The 17626-nt window shown below is 40.1% G+C and overlaps 1 protein-coding gene across 1 annotated transcript in view; it reads right to left on the bottom strand.

Annotated features, from left to right (window-relative positions):
- The window catches only part of LOC123506794 (trifunctional enzyme subunit beta, mitochondrial-like), a 46669-nt gene that overhangs the window by 27123 nt on the left and 1920 nt on the right, over window positions 1-17626 (bottom strand). Inside the window, exons 2-4 of the mRNA XM_045259132.1 lie at window positions 10329-10527; window positions 8566-8753; window positions 3486-3620 (exon numbers count right to left, since the gene is read on the bottom strand). Of these exons, the coding sequence (XP_045115067.1) occupies window positions 3486-3620; window positions 8566-8753; window positions 10329-10527 (522 nt within the window). The remainder of the gene's footprint in view (window positions 1-3485; window positions 3621-8565; window positions 8754-10328; window positions 10528-17626) is intronic.

The raw sequence follows: 17626 nt of genomic DNA, 5'->3' as shown, positions 1-17626 counted from the left end.
TAAAAGAAAGAGATGAAAATATGACAAGCAAAATGATAGGAGTCCTCAAGAAAAAAGAAAATTTAGTAAGAGAAATTGCGGAAAAAAAGAAGTGTAATTATTTTTGGACTGAAAGAAAAAAATGTTAAATATAGACCAAGAAGGGAAAAAGACGAAATGAAATCAGTAAAAGACCTACTAAAACATCTGAATGACGAGGATAGACAGAACTTAGAAGAGGAAGTAGAAGAAATCCATAGAATGGGACCATATCAAGAAGGAACAGTGAGACCAATTAAGATATTACTAAAATCACAAGCAGCAGCAGAAGTAGTACTATATAGAAAAACGAAACTCAGAGAAACAGAAGGTTGCAAAGATATATATATAAAGAAAAATAGAAACGAGGAGGAAAGGAAGAGACACAATGAACTGGTGGCAGAAGCAAGAGAAAAAAATAATGAAAGGTCAGAGGAGGAGAAGAAGGCATTTTTTTGGAGAATTATAGGAGACAGGATAAGGAAATGGTATATAAAAGAGAAAGAAGAGAAAAGAATGGAGCAAGTTTAACTAAAAATGATAAGAACAAGAGATTAAAAATGATGTATACAAACATAGATGGGATTTTATCTAGTAAATTAGAATTAAGAGATTACATAAAGAAAGAAGAACCAGATATTGTATGCCTGGTGGAAACAAAGTTAAATGAGGCAATAAAAATAGACATAGATAAAAGGTATAATATATGGAGGAGAGACAGAGTGGGTAAAGGAGGAGGAGGAGTCATGATGATGTTAAGGAAGGAGATAGTGGTAAATCAAGTGGAGTTTGGGAAGGAAAATCAGAAATACTGTATGTTAAGATGCATATTAACAAAAAGGAGTTAACAATCATTGGAACATATGTGCCACCAAAACAAACTCATGGACTAACCAAGAATATAGAGACATGATAGATGACACAATAAGGAGTCTTACAAGAATCATTAAGGAAAGGAGAAAAGTGATATTGGTAGGAGATTTCAACTGTAAGGAGGTAGACTGGGAAAATTATGAAAGTGGTATGGGGAAGATGCCTGGGAGATAGATTCCTGAACCTAATGATAGATAATTTGATGGTCCAAAGAGTAAAGGAAAACACAAGATTCAGAGGAAAGCGATGAGCCGGCAAGATTAGACCTAGTTTTACAAGGGATATACCAATTAACGATGATATAAGATACAAGTGCCCATTGGGAAAGAGTGACCATGTAATATTAGAAATGGATATAGAAGAAGGAAAGGAAGATAGAGATGAATCATACAAAGGAGACCGATTAAATTACAGAAAGGCTGATATTGAGAATCTCAAGAACTATTTTAAAATGTAAACTGGGAGGAGATGGAAAACTCATTAACGGTTCAAGAGAAATATAACTTATTTTTGGAAATATACAAAACTGGGGTCAGGAATATGTTCCAAAATATAGACCTAAAGAAGAAGGAAAGAAAGATTGGTTTAATGCAAGATGTGCTAGGGCAAAGGAGAAACGAGATGGAGCATGGAAAAGGTGGAGAAGAAACAGAAATCCAGAAAATAAGGAAAACTTCAAAACAGCAAGAAATGAATATGCTAAGGTGAGAAAGGAAGAAGAAAAGAACTATGAAAAGGACATTGTCGAAAAATGTAAGGAACAACCAAAATTGTTCTACAGATTCATAAATGGAAAAATAAGACAAAAAGAAACAATAGAAAGGTTAAAAGGAGAAAACGGAATGGTGGAAGACCCAAAAGTATGGCAGAACTGTTAAATAGTAAATTTCATGAGGTCTTTACTAAGGAATCCAAATTTGAAAGACCACAGGGTAATAGAGAGACTGTCTATATGAAAGAGATTAAAGTAACCAAGCTTGAAATAAAAAGTTGATGACGGAATTGGATGAGGAAAAGGCAATGGGACCGGATGAAGTCTCAGGCAGAATACTGAAAGAATGTAGGGAAGAACTAGCAAGTCCAATATACAACATCATAAAATGCTCAATAGAAAATGGAACAGTGCCAGTGGAGTGGAAAAGAGCTGAGGTGGTTCCCATATATAAGAGCGGAAGGAAGGAAGAACCTTTAAATTACAGACCGGTATCACTAACTAGTGTAATATGCAAGATGTGTGAAAAAGTAATAAAGAAGCAATGGATTGAGTTTCTTGAAGACAACAAAATATTATCAAATAGCCAATTTGGTTTTAGAAAAGGTCGGTCATGTGTGACAAATTTATTGAGTTTCTACTCTAGAATAGTTGATAAAGTACAAGAGAGAGAGGATGGGTTGACTGTATTTATTTAGATCTAAAAAAGGCTTTTGATAAAGTGCCACATGAAAGATTACTATGGAAGTTAGAGGAGAAGGGTGGCTTAAAAGGAAGCACATTGAGATGGATGAAGAATTACTTAAGGGGGAGAGAAATAAGGACGATAGTTAAAGATATGAAGTCCAAGTGGAGAACAGTAGACAGCGGAGTGCCACAGGGGTCAGTATTGGCACCAATAATTTTTCTCGTATATATAAATGACATGCCAGAGGGAGTGAACAGCTACATAAATCTGTTTGCGGACGATGCGAAACTGTGCAGAGTCATTAAACAAAAGAGGATTGTGAAATACTACAGGAAGACTTAAACAAGATCTGGAAATGGAGCAAAAAATGGGAGATGGAATTCAATGTGGACAAAAGCCATGTCATGGAAATGGGAAAAAGTGAAAGACGACCAGTGGGAATCTATAAGATGGGAGATGGAGTAGAACTAGAAAAAGTAAAAAAGGAAAAGGACTTGGGAGTGACAATGGAAGAAAATAATCAACCGGTAAGCCATATTGATAGAATTTTCAGAGAGACGTATAATTTGCTAAGGAATATTGGAGTAGCATTTCACTATATGGACAAGGAAATGATGAAGAAATTGATAAGTACTAAAATAAGACCTAGATTGGAATATGCAGGAGTTGTGTGGACTCCCATAAAAGAAACACATAAGAAAATTAGAGACTACAAAAAATGGCTACAAGAATGGTTCCAGAATTTAAAGGGATGGCATATGAGGAGAGACTAAAGGCAATGGATCTACCAACCTTGGAGCAGAGAGAGAGAGAGGGATCTGATACAAGTTTATAAATTGATTAATGGAATGGATGAAGTGGATAATGAGAAACTGATCCTGAGAGAAGAATGACTTTAGAAGCACAAGATCACATAGTAAGAAACTAAGGAAGGGACGATATCTGAGAGATGTTAAAAATTTAGTTTCCGCAAAGATGTGTTGAGACTTGGAACAGTTTGAGTGAGGAAGTGGTGTCAGCAAAGAGTGTGCATAGTTTTAAAGAAAAATTGGATAAGTGTAGATATGGAGACGGGACCACACGAGCATAAAGGCCAGGCCCTGTAAAACTACAACTAGGTAAATACAACTATGTAAACACACACACACACACACACACACACACACACACACACACACACACACACTTTGTTACCTGTAGTTTTTGCCTTGTTGAGTTTCAGCATAAGTTCTCTCATTTTCCGTGAATGTCGAATAGGGACGTCTGACATGAACTCCACTCCACCGGCCACACAGGCATCATACACTCCTGCGTGCATCAGTCCTGCACCTGTAGGACAATAAAACACCTGTCATCACCATACCTCAAGGAGCAGTGCATGGAGCTGAAAGTAGCAACGTAACACTTGTATGTTTAGTAGTACAATGACAGCTTTGACTGGCTTGGCTCCTACAGGAGATGTGGTGCACTAATAACAACTCTCACTCTATTCTGACTTTGATCATCTTTATAAAATAAGACAATCCTTGATTACTGATGAGTATCCACATCTGACCCCTGACTCCTATCATCTAGAGTTCTTCACCACTTTGATACCAGAATCCCTCTATACTGTGACTCTAATGCTCATAAACATCTACCAGGTATTCACAGCTAGTGGAAAGATCCAGATGCCACAGTTTTGGCTATCAAACGGGCAGCTTTCCTTGTATAGTGGTATCTCAGGATGTGTCTGCTCCAGTATACGTCCAGACCAGCTTATGCCATTTCCTGACACCCAAAATTTGCAGTCTCTCAGGTCTATATGAAGGATGCTGTGGCATAGTGATAAGGTGATGAGCATGGGATCGGGTAGACGTCCACATATAGGTTCAAATCCCACCACATACCACTTTAAAGCTATGCCATTTGTCAAGTGGTTTAAAGTTACCTACGTGTCATCATGTTCTAGGTGGTTACACTAAAGATGCACTTGGGTGGTGTGTAAGTAATAACTTACTAGTTTAGTCTATTTGTTGCGAGGGCAAGGTGCGAAACGCCATCACTGGCCTGCCCCTCTAAACTGGGTCCAGGATGAACTACATTTAACCCGGTGGGGCGGTAATAAACAGCTTCGAATGGTTCCCAGTTTACTAGACTTGCAAAAACACAGAGGTATACACAATATAACAACAACAAAAGGGACACCTTGCACACCAGCTCACCATGAGTCTCCCTCCAGAGCGAGTGAGGCCAGAGGAACACTAATCTCACCAACACTGGAGGCAGATGTTTGGCGCGGGAAGAAGGTAGAGGGTGAAACCAGGGCAGCAGAGGAGAGGCCAGTTCTTGGAGAGTCCAGGGAGTTCTCTGCCGTCTGGGTGTTAGCGAGGCTCAAGGTAGACTCAGTTGGGTGTTCGCTGGGGCCTCGAGACGTGGAGTGACCGGAAGAAGCAGGGTTCTCGAAACATACATGGCAGAGAGAAATGAGCGAAGTGTCGATCGGGAGTGGCCAAACAATCCAGAACGAGGGGTGATGGTCAAGTAGTGTTCTGTCCTTTACATGGCGATATGGGCCCTAATGAAATTGCCCAGGCAACTAATGGGTGGAAGCTGAACAGGGCTTCCCACATATACTCTTTAAATATGCCTACAGGCATTATACACTGCTGATCAGAGTGGAAGGCACTAAAGGGACCACGACTTCCACTCTGACCAAATTTCATTCATCCCTTCTTAACTCTTAACCCCTTCGCGCCAGATGTTAAAAAAGCCCACCTGTATGATATCAGTGGTAGTGCAGTACCGAGGTAAACTCTGCAAGCTTGTCATACTTGTCTTTGTGTATTATGCTGCTATTTTTAGTCACTATATCCCCTTGAAGAGGAAAGTGGACTTCTCTCTTCAGAGAGAGAGAGAGAGAGAGAGAGAGAGAGAGAGAGAGAGAGAGAGAGAGAGAGAGAGAGAGAGAGAGAGAGAGAGAGAGAGAGAGAGAGAGAGAGAGAGAGAGAGAGAGAGAGAGAGAGAGAGAGAGAGAGAGAGAGAGAGAGTGAGACATTTGCTAATAATTTAGACACAAGCGGAGATGTAGCTTATCTTTCAAGAGGAAGAAGAAGGAGGAAGAAAAGGAGAGAGAGAGAGAGAGAGAGAGAGAGAGAGAGAGAGAGAGAGAGAGAGAGAGAGAGAGAGAGAGAGAGAGAGAGAGAGAGAGAGAGAGAGAGAATTTGTTGTGTGTGTGTGTGTGTGTGTGTGTGTGTGTGTGTGTGTGTGTGTGTGTGTGTGTGTGTGTGTGTGTGTGTGTGTGTGTGTGTGTGTGTGTTCACAAATGTTACAAGGCGGGACACATGTAACTTATCTTCGAGAAGATATGGAAAGGGAGATAGGAGGGGAGATGAGAGAGAGAGAGAGAGAGAGAGAGAGAGAGAGAGAGAGAGAGAGAGAGAGAGAGAGAGAGAGAGAGAGAGAGAGAGAGAGAGAGAGAGAGAGAGAGAGAGAGGAACAGTCTATGCCATTGGGTAATTTTAGACACAAGGCGGACGCATGTAGCTTATCTTTAGTGATTGGTGGAGACAAGGATGGTGGGAGGAGCACTAGGATTTCAAAGACAGCATACGGTGTGTGTAGTTGGAATCCAACACATTATACGGGACAACTAAACTGAAGAAAGCTCAGAAAAGAAATATGACACCTACATAGGCGTCACCGTATTTGCTACTGGGGCTTCATGACGCCTACATAGGCATCACCGTATTGAAGGGGTTAAACACACGGCAGGATTCGCTGTATGTCGCTATCTGAAAACTCTGCAGCTCTAGTAGTCAAAGTAAATGATATGTTTCCTTAGTCAACGTTCACCTGTAGCTCATGTGCTTGAAACTGAATTTTCTTACACCCCCCCCTCACGGCCCCTTTTTACAGATGTGTGAGCTTACCATTCTGCCCTGTTACTACATATTATGGGACCTAGGAAACTAATTATCAAAGCACAAATCTCAGTTATTTGTGCCTTAGTGAGGGAGAATAAGTCAAATCAAGAAACTGCCACGAACACTGGCATAGCTCTCAGAACTGTTCAACATTGGACCAAAATTTATCGTGAGGGAGGAAGAGACGCTTTGCCACCACCTTACAAGCCTGAAGGGCATAAGCAAAGTGTGAGCCAGAGAACTCTGAACATTATTCGAAGACAGCTTGAGGCCAACCCTCGCATACACAGCAAGGAACTCAAGGTCAGGAACCCTGCTTTGTTGGCTGGTGTGAGTGAAAGGACTGTGCAGAGATATGTGAAACGCGACTTGGGATACTGCAGTTGCCGTGCAGTTTCAAAACCTTACCTCACACATATTCACCTTAACAGTAGGCTTGCTTTTGTATCTCAGCACAAAGATTGGGATTTCGATAATGGCGTAGGATACTTTGGTCAGATGAGGCAAGCTTTCCGGTTACAGATAACCAGAGAAACCATGTGTACTGCAGACCTGGTAGAAACTGCTACAATCCACACTACACAACACACACAGTAAAACACCCAGATTCTTTGATGGTGTGGGGTTGTTTTTCTTACTATGGTCTTGGAAAATTAGTGTTTTTGCCTAAGAAGGTTCATATGAACCAAAATAACTACTTTGAGCTAATTCTGGATAAGTTAAATGAGTGTATGGAAAAGTGCAAAGCTGATACCTTCATGCAAGATGGTGCACCTTGCCATACGGCAAAGTTAATTGTTGACTGGTTTGATTTCTGCAATGTCAGCCTTTTAAAACCTTGGCTCGCAAATTCGCCAGACCTTAACCATACAGAAAACCTCTGGGTGTACATAAAACTGAAGCTAAAGGAGAGATACCTCCTCCCTCCCACGCCTCCAAGCCACTATTCAGGATATATGGGACAATATTGATGCTCAGTATCTCCACCACCTGGGTGATTCACTTCTCAAGAGATTCAAAAAGGTCAAGAAGGCATGAGGGCACCCTTATCAATTACTAGTTTAGGTGAGTACCCTCATTGAAACATATTTTGTCATTAATCTCTCTCACAGCGTACCACAGGTAGCGCGCCTTCCGCTCTGACCAACAGTGTAGTGTAGGCCATAACATATAGAAAATAAATAAATAAACAAATAAATAAATAAATAATAATAATAATAATTTTCATTAAAAGTAATTATTGCATATACTGATAATATCTCCCAGGCTCTGATGTCTTGCAGAACTATAACTGGATAAACTTTCATCAAAATAGGACAAGTCTGAAATTTTCAAGCTTCATCAGTTCTCTATGAGCAACTTTAACCCCTTCCATACCGCAAGACTGTTTTTTAGGCGATGACGCAAGCAAAAAGCGACCTGTGGTACCGCAAGATGCCGCCGAGTGCGGCGTACCACACAAATACATTTCCGTGTATAACCGTGGCCTGAGTGCGGATTTTGCCTTTTTCATGCTCCACGTGGTTCACTATAAACAAACAAACACTGGAGGCGTTATTTTTAGCCACCCCAGCGTAACAAAACCATCCCCCCCACTAGCCAATCAATATCGGAGTTAATTTTTCATGCATAAACTATAAAGCCAATCACTATTCTTTGAAATATATTATTCCCACAGTCCCCCCAAGAACATCAGTTCTCTAGTATCGGCCGTGGTGAAACTGTTCTATTGCCTCTACCCTAATTAGAGATAATGGCGTCTGCTTCATGTAGCAGCGATGAGGATTATCATAATTATGAGACAGATAGTGAGGATATACTGGAAGACTCTCCAGATGAATATGATTCAGACTATGATCCTGAAAAGAAATAGGAGAGAGTGATAGTGACAGCAGTGTTGAAACCCTCTCGGCAAGTGAGGGGGAGCAGCCTAGTTATGACTGCCTCAGGGCCACCCTCACCAGGTGCAGAGTGTGTGGTGCTGAATTTATGATTAGTGCACAATTTATGATTATGTTTACGCTTTTATTAATAAAATGACAAAAATATGTTTAGAAAAAAGTACATAACACTGAGTTAGAAAGAAATATAATGTGTAGATCTGGCCGTGAGGCACGTGCGCACACGGGCAGGGGCCTGCGGTATAGGAGGGGAACGCTTTGTTTACATCGGGGGGTGACTGCAGTAAGGAAGGGGTTAATAAGACAAGTGAGGAAGGCAACAGATGAAGTCTTGATTCATCCTGTGTTTCCTCACATCACTTCATTCTCTTCCTCTTATCAACTTCCACTGTGTCACTTCAAATATCAAGCAAAACCAGTGACGAATGAGAAATGAACAACAGATGGGCAACTTTTCCTTTGACTTACAGGTAGTGATGGCCTGGTTGGCAGATATGCAGGCCATGGTAACAGTGTGTGCTGGAGTCTTGTCTGAAAATCCTGCTCCCAAGGCTGCCTCTCGGGCCACGTTTGAAGTCTTCACCTCCTGAATGACAGTGCCCATCACAATGTAGTCCACCACACTCTTGTCTAGCCCCACTTTTCCAACCAAGCCTCTGCAACAACACATTTCAGTTACTTTTTTTTACGGTACATGCACTAGAAGAGATATAAGAACACAAGAAGTCAGGTAAGCTGCAAGAAGTGAAGAAGCATCAAATCAGCACATAGCAGCCAGTCTTTGCATGTGTGGTGACCTCACACCACTACATGGTTTGTTTGTCACATAAGCAGAGAGAAGTAAAAAGAAATGGAAAAGACAAATACAGTAGGGAGAATAAGATGTTGGTCACTTCCAGAATGGTGATGTAAATCCTGACACCTCTACATCAAATACCCATAAACAGGGAACGGCAAAGGTAATTACCAATCAATACCAAGGAACCACAGGAAAACAACAAACATACAGACTAAAAATGTGCCTACTAAAGAAATCCATTATCAAGACATACAGTGTGACACAAAAGCACCATTTGTTGCCTAGACGCAGCTACTTGATTCCTGCCTGCCTGCCTCCAAACCCTGAGAAAGATATCCCACGTGACGAAGCAAGAGGTTGTGAAAGATTCACTTCGTGAGAGTTTCAGTTGCCTTGACTGGATGTCTTTCTTGGCATCGCAGTCTTTCTTAGAGGTATGGTGTTTGGAGGGAAGGTCGGAGGGTGCCAGCAGCTGCAACCACAACCAAGCAACCAATGGTGCTTTTATGTCACCCTGTACATCTTGCACTGTCTTTTGGAAGTACATTTTTGGTCCTCCATGCCAATATTCTGGCCTTTATTTCATTGCTGAGGCAGGCTGGAGCCATGTAGTTATTGAGGGAAGACAGGTTATAGTTATCCAATCTGCCCTGCCACTGTATCTGTCACCCAGCCATACCTGAATTGCATTCCACAGCTAAATAATACTTCAAAATGCATATGTGCGTAAAACCCTTTTTACTTATAATAACCTGTATTTTCATCTCATCCTTTATTTCTCTAGTCTTCTTTTAAAACTACAAAATGACTTGGCATTACAACATATTCAATTCATCTAACACTGTACAGTTAAGTAGGAAACTTTGGAAGGCAGCAGAAAACGAGTTCTGAAATTTTCTGAAGTTTTAGTGATGTACTATTCTCAACAATCCTACTTCAAAAGCTCGGACTATTGGGCTGAAATGTGAATAGTAGATGTACAAGTGAATAATCTACCTCGTGATGTCACATGGGCAGGCAAATGGGTGTGAGCGTGGACAAACAAGGGGAAAAAAAAAAAAAAAAAAAGACTCCTGCCGATGTTTTGGTGACAGGTTGTGAAAAAAAAATTCCTGCTTTTTCCTCGCTATAAGTCAGAGGTAGCGTGTGTACAATCACAAAAAAACCCACGCCATTGAACAAACACCCGCACAGTGTTCCCTTACAGTGTTGCCATACCATTGGCTCTATTCTTTATCTTTTAATAAAAAAACTTTTAAGTAAGATTCATCAACTTGAAAAAATTTGAAGTTTTTGGCTTTCCAAAGTTTTGGATTCTGAACTTTCAGAAATTTAATGTATATACTTAGAGAAAGATTCTCATCACTTTTTAAATTTAGCTATATCAAGATAAGATAACTGATAGCAGCTACATTACCCTACACAGACTCACGTGAGTGCCTGCCTGGCCAGGTCGTGGGGCATCAGCTTCTGGTACTGTGTGCCAGACATAAGGAAGGGTGTCCTCACTCCCTCCACTAACACAATGTTCTTCATGCCCGGCTTTCCCAGTGTGGCCTTGGTCTTTGCCTGGACACCTGCTGCTGCTGCTCTCAGCTGAAGGCAGGAGGTGGTCAGTGACCTCACCCCACCTGTAAAACACCACACAATCATGTCAACTTGAGCTACACTCATATAGCCACTAAAAGTGACTTTTTTCCACTCTGCCTGCAACCTTCTGTCTTCATTGGAGGATTAACTTTATACATATAAAAGATTCCATATGAAGAGCATCACTTGACTTCTCTCTACACACACACACACACACACACACACACACACACACACACACACACACACACACACACACACTGACTGTATTTATTTGGATTTGAAAAAGGCGTTTTGACAAAATGCCACATGCAAGATTACTATGGAAGTTAGAGGAGAAGGGTGGCTTAAAAGGAAGCACATTGAGATGGATAGAAAGTTATTTGAGGGGGAGAGAAATAAGGACGGTAGTTAAAGATATGAAGTCCAATTGGAGAGTAGTAGAAAGCGGAGTGCCACAGGGGTCAGTATTGGCACCAATACTTTTCCTCATTTATATCAACGACATGCCAGAAGGAGTGAACAGCTACATAAATCTGTTTGCAGATGATACGAAACTGTGCAGAGTTATAAAGCAAAAGGAGGATTGTGAAATACTGCAAGAAGACCTAAATAAGATCTGGGAATGGAGTAAGAAGTGGGAAATGGAATTCAATGTGAACAAAACCCATGTCATGGAAATGGGAAAGAGTGAAAGACGACCTGTGGGAATCTATAAGATGGGAGATGGAGTAGAACTGGAGAAAGTTAAAAAGGAAAAGGACTTAGGAGTGATGATGGAAGAAAACAATCAACCAGTAAGCCATATTGATAGAATTTTTAGAGAAACATATAATTTGCTAAGGAATATTGGAGTAACATTTCACTACATGGACAAAGAAATGATGAAGAAATTGATAAGTACTATAATAAGACCCAGATTGGAATATGCAGGAGTTGTGTGGACCCCTCATAAAAAGAAACACATAAGGAAATTGGAGAGGCTACAAAAAATAGCTACAAGAATGGTTCCAGAATTTGAAGGGATGACATATGGAGAGAGACTAAAGGCTATGGATCTACCAACCCTGGAACAATGAAGGGAGAGAGGAGACCTGATACAAGTTTATAAATTGATCAACAGAATGGACCAAGTGGATAATGAGAAACTGATCCTGAGAGAAGAATATGACATACGAAGCACAAGATCGCATAGTAAAGAAAAGGAAGATGTCTGAGAGATATTAAAAAATATAGTTTCCCGCAGATGTATTGAGACGTGGAACAGTTTAAATGAAGAAGTAGTGTCTGCAACGAGTGTGCATACTTTTAAAGTAAGATTGGATAAGTGTAGATATGGAGACGGGGCCACACGAACATAAAGCCCAAGCCCTGTAAAACTACAACTAGGTAAATACACACACACACACACACACACACACACACACACATACAGGAAGACTTAAACAAGATCTGGAAATGGAGCAAAAAATGGGAGATGGAATTCAATGTGGACAAAAGCCATGTCATGGAAATCGGAAAAAGTGAAAGACGACCAGTGGAAATCTATAAGATAGAAAAAGTAAAAAAGGAAAAGGACTAGGGAGTGACAATGGAAGAAAATAATCAACCAGTAAGCCATATTGATAGAATTTTCAGAGAGACGTATAATTTGCTAAGGAATATTGGAGTAGCATTTCACTATATGGACAAGGAAATGATGAAGAAATTGATAAGTACTAAAATAAGACCTAGATTGGAATATGCAGGAGTTGTGTGGACTCCCCATAAAAAGAAACACATAAAATTTGAGAGACTACAAAAAATGGCTACAAGAATGGTTCCAGAATTTAAAGGGATGGCATATGAGGAGAGACTAAAGGCAATGGATCTACCAACCTTGGAGCAGAGAAGAGAGAGAGGGGATCTGATACAAGTTTATAAATTGATTAATGGAATGGATGAAGTGGATAATGAGAAACTGATCCTGAGAGAAGAATATGACTTTAGAAGCACAAGATCGCATAGTAAGAAACTAAGGAAGGGACGATGTCTGAGAGATGTTAAAAAATTTAGTTTCCCGCAAAGATGTGTTGAGACTTGGAACAGTTTGAGTGAGGAAGTGGTGTCAGCAAAGAGTGTGCATAGTTTTAAAGAAAAATTGGATAAGTGTAGATATGGAGACGGGACCACACGAGCATAAAGCCCAGGCCCTGTAAAACTACAACTAGGTAAATACAACTAGGTAAATACACACACACTGTACACTGTATACATGCATACATAGGTACATACATTTTAAAATTTCTTTCCTTCTGCTTCTTCCTTCTATTATTCCTTCCTTCCTTCCTCCTTGAATTTCTCCCTTTCAACCTCTTCTCCCTTCCCTTTCCTTCCTATTTCTTGACACTAATATAACAATTTCTACAAAAATTTCATAATGGATATGATGTTAGGAGGAGGAGCAGACAAGCAGACAGAGAGAGAGAGAGAGAGAGAGAGAGAGAGAGAGAGAGAGAGAGAGAGAGAGAGAGAGAGAGAGAGAGAGAGAGAGAGAGAGAGAGAGAGAGAGAGAGAGATCTGTGAACTCTGCACTGAATGAGCCAGTCTGAACAAAACAGTGGAGGTGTGATTGCATTGTCTTGTCTCAGATGGTCAGACAGTCAGGGCGTGTGGAGAATGGAGAGTGAAGTGCCGCGGCGCAAGGTCACAGGGCCATGCATAAGAACATAAGAAAAGAGGGAGCTGCAAGAGACCGCCAGGCATATACGAGGCAGTCCCTGTGTGTTTAAGTTACTTAATTCCATCTATCATCCCCATCCATGAATTTATCTAACCTTCTTTTAAAGCTCCCTATTGACTCAGCTATGACTACATGACCACTGAGACCGTTCCACTCATCAACCACTCTGTTTGAAAACCAGTTTCTTCCCATTTCTTTTCTAAACCTGAATTTTTCAAGTTCAAACCCATTATTTCTGGTTCTGTCCTTGCTACTGATCATAAGAACTACATTCATGTCCCCCTTGTTAAAACTGTTGTACCTCTTAAATACTTCTGTCTGGTCTCCTCTTAACCTACGTCTGTCTAAGGAATGCAGATTGAGTCTCTCTTCATAGGGAATATCCATCATTCCCTGTATCTTTTTAGTCATTCTCATTTGCACTGACTCCAACAGAGCTATATCCTTCCTAAAATGTGGGGACCAGAATTGTACCACATAGTCAAGATGTGGCCTGACCAGCGCCAAATATAATTTTAGTATTACTTCAGGACTCCTGCTTTTAACACTTCTAAAAATTAATCCCAATACTCTATTCGTCTTATTCCTGGCCTCAATACATTGCTTTCTTTTACCAAGATCGGAGCTAACTATGACTCCTAAATCTTTCTCATACTTGGAACTTCCTAGTGCCAGGTTATCTACCGTGTACCTATTGCTTGGATTATCTCTACCTACGCTCAATACCCTGCACTTGTTAATATTGAACTGCATTTGCCATCTATCTGTCCATTCTTTCATTCTATCCACTTCTGCCTGCAAAGCCATGGCATCTGAATCAGACCTAATTAATCTACCTATCTTTGTGTCGTCCAAATTTACTGTCATTATTAATTCCACTATCCAAGTCGTTGATATATATTAGAAATAATAATGGCCCTAAAACTGAGCCCTGTGGCATCCCACTAACTACTTCTCCTCACTCCGAATTAGATCCATTAATTACTACCCTTTGTCGCCTGTCGTCTAACCACGCTTTAATTCAGCCTAATATTCTACCCTCTATACCATGTGCTTTAACCTTTTTTAAGAGCCTCTGGTGAGGTACCTTGTCAAAAGCTTTACTGAAATCTAAGTATAGTATGTCATAATTATCACCCTTATCTGCCGCCCCATAAACCTTACTATAAAAGCTCAACATGTTTGTAAGACACAACTTTCCCTTCGTAAATCCATGTTGTGTTTGATTTATCAAGCCATGTATGTCTAGGTGTTCCCTAATGTTTTTTGCTGTTATTGATTCCATTAATTTACCCACAATTGAAGTTAAGCTGACAGGCCTGTAATTAGACGTTAGGGTTTTATCTCCTCTTAAATATGGGAACCACATTAGCTTCTCTCTACATTGTAGGTACATCACCTGACTCCAGTGACATTCTAAAAAGTACTGCTAAAGGCTCACTGACGACTTCCTTGCATTCCTTTAGAACCCTTGGATATACTTCATCAGGTCCTGGTGACTTGAATTTCTTAAGCTTCACTTTTTTAGTACAGCAGGATAGGTGCTTGCTGCCTCCTTTAATCTAACCTCCTTGATTCCTACTATTTGAATGCTTATCACACCTTGCTCCAATATCAACTAACACTTAACTTTGCTTCTACGAACATCTGACAGGTGTGTACTCCTGGGAAGTATCTGTGTACATGTCTTTCTTCTATTTTCAGTCTAGATTATCAGGAAGTACATGATAACATATCTGTATCCATCACAATTTCCATATCCCATTTTCCTCCTTTTTGATGTGTACTGCTTTGTAACTCTAAGTGGACCAGTTTATTCTTTATAATTTGCTCTGCCACTTCAATAAGCATAACTCCATAGCAGTTAGGAACTGACAGTTACTTGTCAGTTGGGCAGCCTTACCTGCTGTCGTTCACTACAAATACATATTCATACATGACAAAGGATACATAATTTCTTTAATATGATAATGACAATAATGAGAGAGAGAGAGAGAGAGAGAGAGAGAGAGAGAGAGAGAGAGAGAGAGAGAGAGAGAGAGAGAGAGAGAGAGAGAGAGAGAGAGAGAGAGAGAGAGAGAGAGAGAGAGAGAGAGAGAGAGTGCAGACAACTGCAACAGGAAGAGCTCAAGCCATGCTACACCATGCCATGGTCAATGGTATTAGATATTAGCAACTGTCAAACATACATGGATCGTTACTTAACAATAGATGTCTGACTACCACCACCTTTAAACTCTGTGGTGTCATGCACGAAAGGTATAATTTCTCATCGGGTAATGTAACCATTACATAAGTCCAAATAATACTGACATCATATCATCATGATTTCAAAAGAGGATGATCATGCATGTCAGTATGATGTTTTAAAAAGTAAAATCAAGTAATATGAGATGATCATTAAGTAGGGGAGCAGCATCTGAAGCAGTAACATTACAATATTCCTTTTTCCTCATTCATCTTCCAAGCTCGCCAATTGTTATGCACTCCTTTTCACCCTCTTATATGCCAGTTTCTCTCTCTCTCTCTCTCTCTCTCTCTCTCTCTCTCTCTCTCTCTCTCTCTGTTACTATCTTTTAAATGAACTTCCAAAGTGGGATTTCACTGTATTAAACATTAAAGAAAACCTTGCTTGTCAAAATGTTTTGTCAGTTTCCTAATTAAGATTCATAGTTAATTGTATGATTCTTTCTCCTTTTCCATTTCAGTTAATTCTGAGTAACAATTGGCAAAATGATGACACATGACAAGATAGCAATACTCCAAGTTATCAAAAAATAGTTCTAGAACAAAAACAAAAACAATTTTGAAAGAGAGAGAGAGAGAGAGAGAGAGAGAGAGAGAGAGAGAGAGAGAGAGAGAGAGAGAGAGAGAGAGAGAGAGAGAGAGAGAGAGAGAGAAACTGGCATATAAGAGGGTGAAAAGGAGTGCATAACAATTGGGGAGCTTGGAAGATGAATGAGGAAAAAGGAATATTGTAATGTTACTGCTTCAGATGCTGCTCCCCTACTTAATAATCCTTAATTTTGCATCTGTATCAATCTAATTTACTGCAGTGTTCTGAGTGTGATAGAACATCAAAAACCTCAAGGAGTGTTGGATTAGAGCAAATGGACCAATGATGCAACAGATAAGTTTCAGAGTACAAGGAAAAATAAAACAAATATGAGGCAATACTAAGACAGCATCACACAATAACTTGTCACACTATCAAAAACCACATCAATGCTTTGCCACGTATAATATGATTTATCTTATGAGTCCAGTAAAGATTGGTATTGATGATCAAATAGTAGATGATTATGGGTATGATTTGATGATCAAATATTAGATGCAGATGGGTATGATCAGCACAACTATTGAATTTGACTGTTACCTGACAGTGTTCATGGTTTGGGGTAAAGCACTGTTCAGTGAAGCTGGGTTGTGATGGACCAGGTATGCAATAAGTGATGGCCGTGGTGACACTGGTGAGTGGTGACGAGGGGCCACTCGATACTGGCTGCGATCCCTCCAACCTACAGGTAACACATTAGCCCTAATTCACTTCCTTATCTTAACCCAAATTTGATACCAAGAACTCCTGCCTAACGCGTCTCCATTCCACAGAAGTGCCTGCCTGACCTGTTGAGGCCTGGGATGGGATTCAGGTCACTGAGGTCACACGGTTCATGATTCGGTGTGCTAGGATAAGCAATGTGAATAAATAAGTGGCTGAAATAAGAGAACCATCGTCAGTTATTAGGAGAGGTAAACTGGGAAGATAGTTTTGGAAATAAAACTGCACAGGAGATGTGGGATATTTTTAAGGTTGTAGTAAAGGGTATAGTGATGCAGTGTATCCCTTATAAAGATATAAGGCAGAGAAACAGGAAGCCATTATGGTGGACTCATGAGATAGGTAGCCAGATCAGAGAGAAGAAGAGGGCATACAGAGAGTTGCAGAAAAGTGGGAAGATGTAGATTTGATTAGGTACAGACAGGTCAGAGATGATTTGAGTAAGGTTATAAAAAAAGTAAAAGGCAGGCAGAGATAAAACTAGCTAGAGCTGGGAGTAAAGATCCCAAAAATTATATAGTTATTACAAGGTCAGTGATAAAAGAAATAAGGATAGGATTGGACCACTCAGAAAAGATGGTGTAGTAGTGGATCAAAATGAAGACATAGTAGAATTATTAAATGAACAATTTTCTTCAGTATTTACTAGGGAAAGAATAGGAAATCCTGTTACAAACAGTGCGACGAGTAGTTTAAGAGCTTTAGAAAATATTGATATAAAACCGGGAATTGTTAGGAAATTTATTCTTGAACTAGACGATAGGAAAGCTAGTGGTCCTGATGAGCTACATGCCAGAGTACTTAGGGAGGGTGTAGACAGTATTTCTGAAGCACTTAAGTTAATCTTTGAAAGATCACT

Source organism: Portunus trituberculatus, chromosome 20 (genome assembly GCF_017591435.1).
Source record: "Portunus trituberculatus isolate SZX2019 chromosome 20, ASM1759143v1, whole genome shotgun sequence".
Classification (NCBI taxonomy): domain Eukaryota; kingdom Metazoa; phylum Arthropoda; class Malacostraca; order Decapoda; family Portunidae; genus Portunus; species Portunus trituberculatus.
Note: the sequence above shows the minus strand (reverse complement) of the source record. Positions and strands in the feature narration are given on the sequence as shown.